The 14093-nt window shown below is 34.6% G+C and overlaps 1 protein-coding gene across 3 annotated transcripts in view; it reads left to right on the plus strand.

Moving 5' to 3' along the window:
* Positions 1-14093, plus strand: part of rabgef1 (RAB guanine nucleotide exchange factor (GEF) 1) — a 43442-nt gene that overhangs the window by 12823 nt on the left and 16526 nt on the right. For 2 of the 3 annotated variants that reach the window (XM_073053516.1, XM_073053517.1), the window contains exons 3-6: positions 1336-1493; positions 10172-10341; positions 11989-12076; positions 13911-14043. In XM_073053516.1, the coding sequence (XP_072909617.1) occupies positions 1336-1493; positions 10172-10341; positions 11989-12076; positions 13911-14043 (549 nt within the window). The remainder of the gene's footprint in view (positions 1-1335; positions 1494-10171; positions 10342-11988; positions 12077-13910; positions 14044-14093) is intronic. The other variant, XM_073053518.1, reaches the window with a different exon arrangement.

The following is a 14093-nucleotide window of genomic DNA, read 5'->3' on the forward strand; positions in this document are numbered from 1 at the left end:
TAGCCAGTTGTCATAGGTGGTGAAAGCCCTGTGTTGTACGACATCCTGGGTCTGCCATTTTGGATTGGAATGGACACTATGAAATCTCGTAAAGGCAAGATCAAACTTGCCATGTAGGTCAACAATGATTATGCAAGTTTTACTGCTGGCAGAAAGTTGTAGCCTACTCGAACCCAAGCAATTGATCTTCAATATTTTGTTCTATATACAATCCTGTGTTACTTACTTTATTTTTACAATATTCATTTTGCCTTGAATTCATGGATGAAATGGCCTGGAATATCATATTGATTGCAAAGATATTTTCCATGCAGTTTCTCTTAAACTAACCTAACTGCTGTAAGACATCGGAGTTGTAAGGACAAATTACATTCAAAGCAACTTGACAATCCACAGACTTTGTTTTCTTAATTTGAAAATCATTGTCAGATGGTTCAGCATAAATTTGTTACCTATGTATATGTTACCATATACTACAAAAATGACCACACAATCAATACAAATTAAACATAATTGAATGTTTTTATCAGTTTCACTTATCTGTAGCCTGAGATTCTAAATATTAGGTAAAATCCTTTATACATAGACATTAATACATACAATTTGAATGAATTTTCAATATGCATATGGCTGCGCCTCACATTTGACAATATTTTTGCTGATTCCTGGGGCTTTCAGCAATCGTTAGTTGCATTTGCCTGGGGCCCTGCAAAACTGAGAGTTCAATTGTTTGATTAAATATAGAGTAATTGTTAATTTTGTTTCATCTTTGCATTGGTCAGTTGCTTACACCATCTTTAGCTCAAAAATTAAATTGTTATCCTTGAAATTAGCACTGGAGATTGCCTTTGAAAATCCATTGTTTCTTTCACTGGTCAGTTCAGAAGCAGTTGGAGCAGTGACTTTTTAGTATGGTCTGCACATAGAGAAATCTGAGGAGTTTGATTTATTTTATTATGGCAGTTGCTAGAAGCCTGAAATGACAAAAGAAAATTCTGAAGATACTCTGGTCAGGTAACAACTGTGGAGAGAGAAAGAGAGTTAATAATTTACATTGATGACCTTTCATAAGTTCTATATTCATTTCAAACTGAAGGTTGGAGAAATTACACCTTATTTCTACATTTTAGATTCATAATAGTAATGCTTAGAGATTTCTTGACATCCACCTCCTAACCTCAATATTAATTAAGCATTGAATCAACAAACTACATTAATTTTGTCAAACATGTTGGATTTGGTCTGTTTTCTACATCCTTTATTTCTCCTAATCCTTTTATCTCTCTGATGAAGTCTGTATTGTTGAGTAGAGTAAGCTCAAATATTTTTATTCAGTTTACAGCGCGAAGAAGAAGCTGCATATGCTAGCAGTCAAGGGGCACCATCACTCACATTTTCTAAATTTGAAGAGAAAAAGACAAATGAGACTAAAAGGAAAGTTCAGACTGTCAAAAAATTCTTCAGCCCATCATCCAGGGCTGCACCAAAAAAAGGTAAATATATTTTAACTGAAAATATTTTAATTACCTACTTTTTAGAGAAATTGTGTTTAGTATTTTAGCCTTGAATTTGCAAAGTATTCTTGATTTTAAATTCTCAAAGTAATTGTTTGGTGCTGTTGGATTCTGGTGTTTTTGAGATGCAGAGGTTCTGTGGAAGACTAGAATGAGCCATAAAGCTTGCTGCTTGCGGCTGTTAAATATTACAATAATAAAGAACAAACAATGAAGAAGGGAGTAGAGAAAAAAGTTGTTTTGGTTGTGCTCCACAAAAATTTGCTCCAACGAAAAAGATAAAAATATTCCAGTGATAAGAATTGGCCTGTAAAATAACCAGATTCAAGTGGTGTGACACCTGTAGAAAAAAGAACTAAGAAGCTTCTAGAAAAATATAAAACAACTGGACAACTAACTGAACAGTTATGCATCTATAGGTGATTTATATAAAAGTACAAGCAAACATAGGAGAGTTAAAGAACAAGAAAAATAACAACTCTACACTCTAGTCCAACAATGCTAATAAATCAATGTTGATCTTTATATAATTGTGATGTGCAAGATTTAAAATGACAAAACAATGGTTTTTTATGTGGATCCATATGAAAGGGAAAACACTTGCTTCAGTTTCATTAAGAATAAGAATCCGTTAGGTTTATAGAAAACCATCCATATGGAAAACCAATATGTGATCTTGTTCTAGAGCAACACATTTACAGAAAAGGGTTAGTTAACTCTATAAAGCTACTAATGGTAATAAAGTAATCCCTTTCAAAAGCAGAAAAAATTCACACAGCCGTAGATCAATTAGGTCAGTTTATCTGTTTTTACGTTTTAAACATATGATCAAACATTTCTTTAAAATAATAAAAAACTGAAAATATTTGAAATATTCCAGCATTCAAGTAACATCATGGAAGAAAATGAATTCTCAGTTTGATTTTCATTTTTGGGGTTAAGTTTGATGTGAGTGTTCTTCAGTTTCTTTCGATACAAAATATTTAGCCAGTTTGCTAGCTAAACATTATTTGAAAGTGGGACAGTAGTTTACTTTGTAACTGTTATGTCTGAAGCACGAGTTTGCACAGACTCTGTTAACAGAATATAGTGATTTTATAATAATTTCTAAACAGTCTCTGTTGGGGGTAAAAAAACCCACAATTTTGTATTTAGTCTTAGAAGCTACAGTTCCCATTGGTATTTGAAATAAGTGAATATTTACTTTAATCGTACCTTATTTTCTTCATAGACTTCATGTTTGCTTTTAAGAATTGTAAGCTATAAGCACATTCCCCACCTGCTCCCATTCTATTTGGAGCTGTTTGGTTGGAAGTGGTGCACAAGTTTATTTACATGTCGGTCCATGATGTGCAGTAATTTGGCCTCCATTATTCAGGAATTGATGCTCATATTTAGACCCTAAATATATCAAATTCCAAATTGCAATAAGATACTTTTACCTGGACTTGCTGCACATTTTTGGAGTTAACAGTATTATAAACTACAGCATAATCAGAGGAAACACTACCCATTGCTCCATTTCATCAGTTTTTTTTTGTCAGTTTGATATATTTAATTGTATCTAAATTTCGTTCAGTATTTTGTACAATACAATGATGCTCCAAGTAATCACACTTTAAGATTTGGCTTTTCCTTTTCATGCTGCTTTCCCCCCACCCCTTGCTCTTACTTCCTTTTATATGTTTAGTGAATCAAGACAAACCTCTTAAAAAAGGAATAGGTGGGAGGGAATGCAATGCAGATAACATTTTTAGGGATTTGAAGGAGATTTTTACTCTGCCTTGGGAGCTGGCTTCTACAGAAGGTAATGCAGCACAGCCACTAAGCTGTCTGCCTGTACTGGCTGGTATTGTATGTTACCTAAACCTGGGTAACTGGGGGTTATTTTTACTGCCCATAGTTGTTGATCAATTAATCATTTTTTAATTGAATCGGAAGATTTTTATTCATTAAACAATGTTTCTTTTTATTTGAAATGATATAATTTTGCTATGTGAAAAATAATTTCAGCTTCTTTAGTCTAATTTCATTTTTATTTTTTATACTACTATATAAACTAAAATTCTTGTATTTTATTATTTTTCATTTGCATTTGAATGCCATGAGCACAACTGTGCTTAGAAAATGGTTATTGGAAAAAATTAAAACATGAAATAACTCTTACTAAACATTGTTCCCCATAAGACTTTGTTCTTGTGTAGAAATCTCTTTTTTTCTGAATCGGTAACAGCTGTTGTGAGAGAATGTGTGGTCTCTTCATTCAGCTTTTGAAGAAATTTCTTCTGTTTTTCCTGAAGAGCTAGTTTTTTGAAATTCTGCCACTTGGCGATAGACTCTAAGGACATGGGTGTACAATTCCTTCAGTAATGTCAGGTCTGGCCACAGATAAACGGCCTGGAGTTTCACTTCAAAAGTCATTAAATTTCTATCTCTTTGGGAAGGTTGTTGCAAGGAAGTTTCAAATTCAAACAAGGAAGTTTGAAACTGGGAAGTTTCAAATGTTTGCATTCAAAATTTTATTTCTTAAATGCATACCATTGAGCAAATCGCTGTGAGATTTTTAAAATGTTTTATTTTAAATTAACAACTGTGACCATTAAAAATTAACCTCTTCTGTTTGAAAGGTGTGTTTTATAAAAATCAGAGACTTCTGAGTAATGAAGCAAAAATAGATTGTATGATTGCATTGTCATCTGTAAAAAAAAAAAGTAATTTTCTTCAGTATATTCTGACTCTTTAAAAAATCCATTCTATAAAAATTTTACACATTTGTGATTTGTAAATATTATGTCCCTTAATATATTTGCTCCTAAAAGAATAACAAAATAAAGTAAAATCATTTTTGCAGCATTATTCTATTTATTAAGAACAACAACAACCTATAGAATTGGTTTATCAGAAGATATCTCTGATTTTAGATTACATTTACATTGTTGATTGGTAGAAAATACAGATGCAATGTGTCGGTTCAGTTGCATTTAACAGTTGAAGTTACCCAACTAGTTCATTGGAGCAGCATTTTGAACTTCGTAGGAGCTAGTTAAATGACCTGAAACGTCAGTAGCAATTGTGAAGTACGATGATATTTCAGGTTGAGTAAGTGAGGTGGGGGAGGAAGACAGCAACATAATCGGGGTTGGATAAATAACTTGCTAATACTAAAGAACTTTACTAAAGTTTTTAGTAAAGATGGAAGGAATAACAGATTAAAGTTCACTATCTGGATCTAGTTAAAGTGCCAATCTTTTTCTACCTCTGACTGCAGATTTATGGCTAATGCAATCAAATTTAGTTCCAGAAGAATGTAGATCAAAGTATTAAATTATCCCTTAATGTCATTCAGAGCTAATGTATGATGCTAGATAATTGGAAAATGTAAATTGGGCAAGCAGTATGTTTAGACCCTGTTGTACTTGTAAGATAAATAAATGAAACAGCATTTTGAAGCTAACAAAAACTAGTTGGGATTTATATTGATTAAATGTTGCTGCTGTTCCTGCTCTCAACAAGCTGGAAAATTTAAAAAAATTTGTAATTTGTAATCCAATTTTAAAGTTGTTTCCATTTGTTTGATGTTAATGTGCATTTGGGGACTATATGCCTTTTTAATGTGCTTTGTGTTTATTTGATAATCTTTTGCCTCATTTTACTGCAGTGTTTGCTGGTAAGTTGCAAGGTGGGTACTTATCAAATGTGTCATTGGGCTCAGAATTGTTACAGAGCATTTAGAACAGTACGTTTGAGTTTTGCATTGTAGTCCTCAAAAAGTAAACAATAATTTTCTTGATTTAATTTACAATTCTACGAAATGAGGTTGGAGTCCTTCATTAGCTAATCCAATAGTACTGACAGATTGCACTCACCAATAACCTATTCATAGATAACCAATTGGCCAGGACCAGATAGCTCAGGGTCCTGACTCAACAAAAGTCAAAGATGAGGTAAGAGCAACTGCTACTGGCATTTAATTTGGCATCAGGGGTCATCGTAAAAGTGAAATTACTATGGACTAGTGGAAAAAATTGGAACTAGATGGGAGAATAGTTTATTTCATGGTGGAGTGGTGGAGCAGACTTATTGGGCTGAGTGGCCTACTTCTGCTCCTTTGTCTTGTCTTGTGAAAAGGGTGTAACTGTTAGAATTACATTTTGTACAGAGATTCCTGGAGGTCAACACCCCACACCCCACCTCGGGATTTCTATGTAGGAATTTGTCAGGGCAGTGTTCTAGGGCCAACTTTTCTGTGATCTTCCAGTTGTAGTGATCAATGAACATTTCAAATGTTCAACTGCCTTCAGCAAATGAAGCAGTTCAAGACTAGATTACATTTGCAGTGACAACTAAGCAAAATTTAGGCATGGAGTAATAAATGGCAACTAACTTTTGTGCAAGTCAGTGAACATCTCTAGCAAGCAGGAACCTAGCCATTTAATTCTGATAGTCTTTGTGAGGCATTTCATTGTCAAAACCCTCACTGTCAGTATGCTTGGAATTGCCATTGATCATGAATTCAACTACAGGAACCAGAAAAATACTGAGACCACAAAAAGGGGGTTCAGGGGCTCATTATTCTGTGATGAGTGACTCACCACCTGATGCATCAAAGCGTTTTCACCACCTGCAAGTCAGGAGCATGACGGAATTGAATACTTGCCCAGCTAAGTGCAGCTTCAACAACACTGTAGCAGCTCTGCATCAGCCAGAACATGTCAGTGGGCTTGATTGGTACCACATCAATCACCCTGAACATTCATTCTCCACCAGTGGCACTGAATGACTACACTGCACTGTTCAGACAAGGAATTGCAATTACTTGCCTCAACTTGTCTGACAGCACCTCCAAAACCTTTGAAACTCTGCCATCATCTGCATACTCCCCTCTAAGTTGCACATAGTCTTGAGTTTGAAATATTATTTCTTCTTTGTAACTATATAAACCCTAGATCTTCAGGTCCAACATGATTGAAATACCTAAAGAAGGGGAAGGTTGGAATAGAAAATAACTGCTGCCATAACCTGAACTGCAGACATGAAAATGTGAATAAGTAACAAACGATTGTAATAGTTCCTGGGACAAGTTCATATTCACAGTGGGAAGGTATCTTAACCAGGATATGATCCTTCTATGCATATACATATATTTCTGCTTACTTTATCTAATTATCTAGCCTAATTTTTTCTTAACAGAATAACCCTAGCAGTTGATAAGTTGCTTAAAGTGCAAAAAAATTGATATTCTTGAATGAGAGACTAAACTATTTCCAGATCTTCAGCACATTGCACTAAATATATCTGCTACTTTGTTTTTCCTCATTGAAGAATGTTAATTTATGGCTCAGTGTTTAACTTTAGGATAATAATTTTTGTGGTGCAAGGGCCACTTTGTTGTTTTCTTTTAGGAGTCATAAGCATGGGACCAAAATGTGTGAAAATGCAGAAGAAACATGTTGTAGAAAAGTATGATTAACATAGCTGAGTTTTGTTAAATGTTGAAATAATTCTCCGGTATTGTTGGCATGATCTTCACCCGCACCCCCCCAGACCGTCACCTCTGAGAATACTACCTTTAGTCTGCTCTGACCGGTGTAACCACAACCCTATCGGAAGAGGCCAATCCTTTATATCTTGAAATCTAGTGGTAGTTGGGTTGCTGGCAGCATAGTGAGGGATTCTTGTTACTGATGGCCTCTGGCAGGGAGCAGATTTTCTAGTGGGACTTCACAGGCTGAAAAAGCTGGAATCACTCAACATATAATATAAAATTGTTTTCTTTTATTTTTGAAGTAATAAATGGTCTTCTGTTTCACGCCAATTCTTTGAGCTACAATTCATATTGAAATCAATGGAGTGTTAGATCATGTGCCAGCAGGTGATTCCTCCCCCCAGTATAATCTTAGAGCCTGTGATGCAGCTACACTCTTTGGGGACTCCAGTGACTCAAATGGCAGAGGGAGTTGACAGATTCTACCTTCCTGAATGTTAATAAATCATTGATATCTATCTACCTCTGGAGGTAATTGTGCAGTAATCTAGGAGTTTTTTTGGTAAAAACAGTTGAATACCAGTGGTTTCTAACAAAGTCATTTGGAGTATCCTACTTATTTGATATAATAAACAATAGAACACATATTAATGAAAATATTATTAATGAGGACATTACAATAGCAACACGGTTCTACATCTTTCCCATGTATTAAAGTCATTATAATTACTTTTATCCTTTTATTTTGTTACGATTTACATCAGATAAGAATGTTAAATTTTCAACAGTTTCAAATCTTCCTAAACAATATGGATCTAAGTCACTGTCAATTTTCTTCAATTACTGACATTAAATTGGTAACAGTTCTGAGCTCTTTGAAACTTGTTTCACCAATAACTTGTAGTAATATTGCTGTAGTTTAGAAGGCTACTTAGTAAAGCTGTATTCATATGTCATGTAATGGAGTTAGCTATGAATTTTCAAATTGCTAAATATGTAGCATGGAATTACTTTGTGATATATAATTTATAAATGTATTTGGAATATGACTTTATTGCTATGATAATTTTGTTTGTCATCTTTGCATTGTATTTATCAGTCACAAAAATAAATAGAAGTTGAAGTTGGTGATATTAGTGGATGAATACAATATATTATAAGTCCATTTCTCTATATATGTTGGCATTTAGGGGTTTGATAGCTGCAAACAGAAATTCCCAGAGTAGAGCTGTTAAAAATTGTGTTCAAGAGGCTCAATTAGAAGAGTGAAATATAAGGACAGTAGAATGGTGGAAGTTGCAGGAATAAGGGGTAAATCCTTGGTTAACAAGGATAAGACTCATAATTTTGAAGTGTTGTTTAACTGGGATCATTGTAAATGAACAAGCACAGGAATGTCAGACCAGCTGAACATTTGAGTCAGGATGCTGGCAGCAGATTTATGGGACACCACGGTATCTGAAGGAGTGCGGCCAGGATTGCATTACAGTAATAAAAATGTTTTTTTTAAAAATAACAGTCATGGATGAAACTTTGAGCATCTCATGAATTAAAGTAGAGTTAGTAATGTTATACAAATGGAAATTGGTAATGGAATTTGAAAGGATAAATGTAAGGTAAGTATTATGTAGAGGGACCTTGAGATAGCTCACTTAAACAAATAGATAGGGTGGTAAAGAGGGCACATAGTATATTTGCCTTCATTGAATATAAAAGTTGTAGATATTTTAAACTTTGTTTAGGTCACAGTTGGGAGTATTGTGTGTAGTTCTGGTCACCATGTTACAGGAAGGATGTGGAGGCTTTGGAGAAGTGCAGAAGTTCACCAGGATTTTGCCTGGATGAGGGAGTATAAACTATAAAGATAAGGTGAACAAACGGATTAATTTTTCTGGAGTATTGGAGGCTAAGGGGTGACCTAATCATGATATATAAAATCTTGAGAGGCATAGATAAGGTAGATCCTTATCTATGCCTCTTTTCTGAGGGTAGGAAGCTTATATATGATAGGGATAAAGTTTAAAGAAGGTTTGCAAGGCACATTTTTCTGCACAGATTGAACAGGTTTAACTTGGCAGCGTGTTTGGCATAGACGTTATATAGGCCAGAAAGGTCTATTCCTTTGCTGTACTGTTCTATGATAGCATATTTAAAGACAATAATGGGGAAAGGCAGGGGTTTGGAATTCTGGGGAGAATGATCACAACAGATTGGGAGGGGATTGGGAGGAGATCTATATCTGAGGTGAGGAGCCTTTAACAATATCATTTAATGTGGGAGAAGTTGAGTGGTCAAGGGAGCAAGAGGTGAGTTTTTTGGACAAGATGAGCTTGGAGAGAGAAGGAGGAGTACAAAAAGGATTTAACTTTGAGGGGGTAATCTATTAGATGAGTAGCAGGGATGGAAGTGTAATAAGGTTCTCACTTGTTGAGGTTGAGTGTGAATGATGCATTTAACTCCAGCCAGTGATGAAGTTGAATTTTTTCTGCATGCTGATTCTCAACAGGAGAGTAAGAGAATTTTGCAGAAGTGGAGAAAGATGACTGTCAATCCTCCAGTAATGAATTGATTTTGCTGATGGGTCATGCCCAATAGTGCTCGAGGTCCAACTAAATAGGCCAGTTTATTGGTTTATGTCTATATCTCTTGGTTTAGAAAGATAAAAATAACACACCTTTTTAAAAAAAATACTGTGTTAAGGATTTTGCTACATGTAAGGTTTGTGTGTGAATTGTTTGCTGTGATTTTAATGCTAGCATAAATGCAAGCAAAAAGCTCTGATCTCTGGTATCTCTGAAAGTGATGTAATAAAGTGATTTTGTTTTTAAAAATTGTCAAAGAATGTGGATGCTGTCTGCTTGATGATGAGAGTTGCTCAGTCTTTAGGGCAGTGATTCATTTGGAAATATCTTTGTCCAGTGGCTATGAGGGGTACAGCAAACTGAAATAAAGTAGCCAAACATAAAGTTAAAATAGAATCCACGTATGGTTTAAATGGGGCAATTCCTCAATATGAAATACATTGCAGATGTATTACATGCTGTTTGTATTAAAACTACAGTGCAAGAAGATTGCATTTTTCCTACTCAGATCAAATACTAGGTGGATTGAACAGTTGTTATAAAGCTCTTTGAATACTGGCTTTCTTACTTTTGTATTGTTATTACACTAGCAGACAGTCAGGAAGTCAAAGCTTCAAGTCCATCCATAAATAGACAGGCCAGCCTGGAAACAGAACGAGCTTCGAAGGACTTTATTGATTTCTTGAAGGGCTTTCGTAGGCCAGGTCAAGATATACTAAAACAATGTCGGGCATTTATTGAAAATATGCAGCATAAAAAGGTAAGGTTCAAGAGAAGTTTGTTACAGTTTGCCTCTTTGAGTATAACAAAAACATTATTTTTCTAATCTCTACAAATTAAAGTTGCACAATGCATGGACAGTTAAATATAAACTGTTGACATTTAAAAGTATTATTAGTCTTTTAATTAGAATTGACCTGTTATATTTAGTAAGATTTACACAGCAAATGTTCTCTGCTATCATTTAAAATGAACAAAAATTTCATATAAACATGTGATTGACATTTATCTCCACTTAACTAAATTAATTCTAACCACAGCTATCAGTTTGTTTCACCTCTTCAAACATCTTTTCTGTGTATTGGTAACTGGTCTTATTGAAACTCTTTTCAACTTTATTAAACAATTTACTTGATCAAAAACTGTCTATAGTTAAATCCCTTCTGTAATGAAAATGGCAGTAGTTTCTGCTCATGATTAAAGGCTTTCAACCGCAGTTTCATCTGAGTGAATATCATTTCATCTATAGTGTTTGAAGGAAGGATTTGGGTATTCAGGTTAAGTCTTAGTTCTGATGATGATGACTATCAGCCACCACCATGCCTCAGTCATGAAATTTGAGATAGGACCAAAGGATTAAGGTATCTGGATAATCATGGGAGTCTGACTCAAGTTCAAGCTCGTATGTCCTATGAGGTGGTGGCAGGCCCAATTGCAGAAGCAGGTTGTCAAATATAAGTTTTTGAAAGAGGAACTGCGTAGCATTGCTCAAACCATGTGCTCAGACAAGGGTAATACTGGCTAAATAAAGAAAAAATTATTACTAGGTGATCGTTAATCCTCCTGGTATTTCATACACTTCCTTACTGTTTTACTACCTTAAGAATCAGCAGTAACGCACAAAATACCGGAGGAGCTCAGCAGGTTAGGCAGCATCTATGGCGAGGAACAAAAAAATTGATGCTTAAGGCCAAGACCCTTCATCAGGACTTGATCAGGTCTTTTCAAATCACCAGAAAATGTTAAGACGACCAAGTATTAGAAAGATGGATTCAGAACTCAGCCTGAGCTATTGATTTCCTCCAGGATTTTGTGTGTGTTACTCTGGATTTGCAGAATCTGCAGAATTATTAATTCTGTATTAATAAGCACCTGCAGAACAATTAATTACTGGAAAACATGTTCAGTGTTAACATTAATGAAAATTAACTTCCCTAACATTCAAACTATTCGTGTCTGTACTGTATCTAAAATATGTTGAAATTATTCAAAATAAAAGATGGAAAAAAGAATTAAATGAACCCCTCCCAACTGCAAATTGCTACCCCATCTCTTCACTTTCAGTCTTGAATATTGGCAAAAAACATTCGTTTTTGGGCTTTGAACTTTGCTCCCCTTTCAGTCACATTTTCTGGCTTCAAGTGTTTGAAGTTTATTCATAACCTTTTAAGCACTTTTCAAAACTTGTACTTGAACATGCCATTTGACTGTCAGCTTCCTTACCATGCTATGATTGTATTATTGCCTTTATGCATTATTTTAAGATGCTTTATTATAGTTAAAGCTCTATAGAAATGCAAGCTTTTTCAAGATCTTATTTTAAGAGGACTTTTATAACAAAGTCAGATATCAAATCAGTTGATGCAAATGCTTAACTAGTTTTTTTTTGCAATTCAACTTTTCTCAGGAGTTAAGTATTGAAGAGCAGTCAGAGTGCGTCCAGGATTTCTATCAAAACATGGTTGACCGACTACAGTCTCACTCCAGCTTTAAAGGTACCTTGCTTGGGATAGGACTTTTTAATGAACCTGATCATGTAAGATTGACCGATTGACCTGGAATTTTTCAGACACTTTTTATCTTGATTTAAAGAGTTTCCAGTGATGGAGGTATGTCTACTCCAGTCCTTAATGGTTTCTAATGTTTATTTTTAAATTCCCATCTGAATTTTTGCGATTTTGTCTATCCTGGTACTACCAAGGATCTTTTCCTGAATAGATGCTGCCTGACCAGTTGAGTTTTAGTATCATGCACCAGTGGTTGATCTACCCATTGGTTTATAAGCATTTTGCTGTTTTGGGCAGATTAAACTTTCAGTAAGCTTGTGTTGTGAATGTGTTTATGTTGCAATATAACCTGAGCTAAAGGGGATGGTGGAGAGCTGATATTTACCTCTGTTAGGATGGCTAGAATCAGGGATCGTTGTCTCAAAGTGTTGGCCATTCAGGACAGGGATAAGAAATTTATTCATCCACAGGATAGTGAATCATTGGAATTCTTTATTCAATTGGCCTCATTCCCATCCATACATTTCAGACATTTGTCCACAAACACATTTCAGCAGTGAGACAGCAAAATGTAATTATGATTCATAAGGCAACAAGTATGTAAGTAATCTAAACTGTGATTGATAGAGGTTCCACCTTCGCTCAGGGTTGGATACATAAATTTCCACGAGGTCTGTAGAGGTTCAAGACAGATATTATTTTTCAAATATTTAGGGAGTCAAGAAATGAGTGGTTAGTGAAGTAAAGTGGTGCTGAGTTAAAAGGTCAGCCATGATCTCTTTCAAAGGCAGAGCAGGCATGAAAGGCCAAGTAAAATTTTTTAAATAAAGTTTTTCTTGGTTTTATATTCTATTATTCTTTTAAAATCAATATGGATTTTCAACATTTCAAGTTGCACCCCCCACCCTCATATACTCAGGTTTGTTTCTGCATAGCATTTAAAATTGATCCCCATTTTTTAAAATAAAAAATGGAATTTGTTTTAACTATATCCTTTTGAAAGAAAAGCATTCTCTGACAGATTTTTATCTATTGGTTGTTGAATCTTTAGAATATTTTGGATTTGGTACTTTATCTCTTGAATTAACTGATCACAGGTGGAGTAATGCAAGGATAAGAGCATGCATGTGGTTGTGATTTTTGATGTAAAGGGCAAATATTTAGTTGTCTCATTCATAGACTTTATCATTTGGCTCAATATGACGAGGTACGTGCGCAACATTGAACAAAGATGCAGTAATCTACCAGTAATCTTATCTACTACCATAGCTAAGATTCCTTGGTTAATCTACATTGTCTGCGTTGCCTTATGAATCATTTTCAGTGAGACATCAAAGAGTCTTCTGTTTTTGTGGATATAAAGCAGTAAAGTTGGAGAGCAGCAACTAGGAAAATGTATAACTTTTATGCAGAAAATTTATTTCACTATACAATTGATATCTTTGCCCAAGAACCTCTCAATTTGTTTTCTATTCTCCTTTGGTAGATCAAATTATATTCCTTAATTCTATCTATTTATTTTAAAATAATGCTGATAAATAATTTTTTGGAAGTAAGACAATAGAATGGTTTTTTTTGAAATAAGAAGGATTCAATAGTGTTATTAATATGTTCAGCCCAAAGAAACAAATGTGTTAGTTTTGTTTGTGCAATAGTTACTTTGTCAATACTTTATTGAAATCATAGCATGTGTTTTACCAATTATTCGCAAAACATTCAGATTTAAATAATCAATCTTTCTAATACTGTCTCCACGTTTTCTGGTGATTTTTTAAAAAATTGCTCTCTATTTGGTCTTCTTGTGTAACAATTGCTATTTTAGGTTCTCCTGAAGGGATAGAGAAGATCATGGATCAGATTGAAAACTATATGATGACACGACTGTACAAAACAGTATTTTGTCCAGAGACTACTGATGATGAGAAAAAAGATCTTGCAGTTCAGAAGCGAATTCGGTAAGAATATTCACTTCAGCTGAAATAGTTTTCAAGTAAGGTTAGACATA

The sequence above is a fragment of the Hemitrygon akajei genome, chromosome 8 (genome assembly GCF_048418815.1).
Source record: "Hemitrygon akajei chromosome 8, sHemAka1.3, whole genome shotgun sequence".
In the NCBI taxonomy this organism is placed as follows: Eukaryota; Metazoa; Chordata; class Chondrichthyes; order Myliobatiformes; family Dasyatidae; genus Hemitrygon; species Hemitrygon akajei.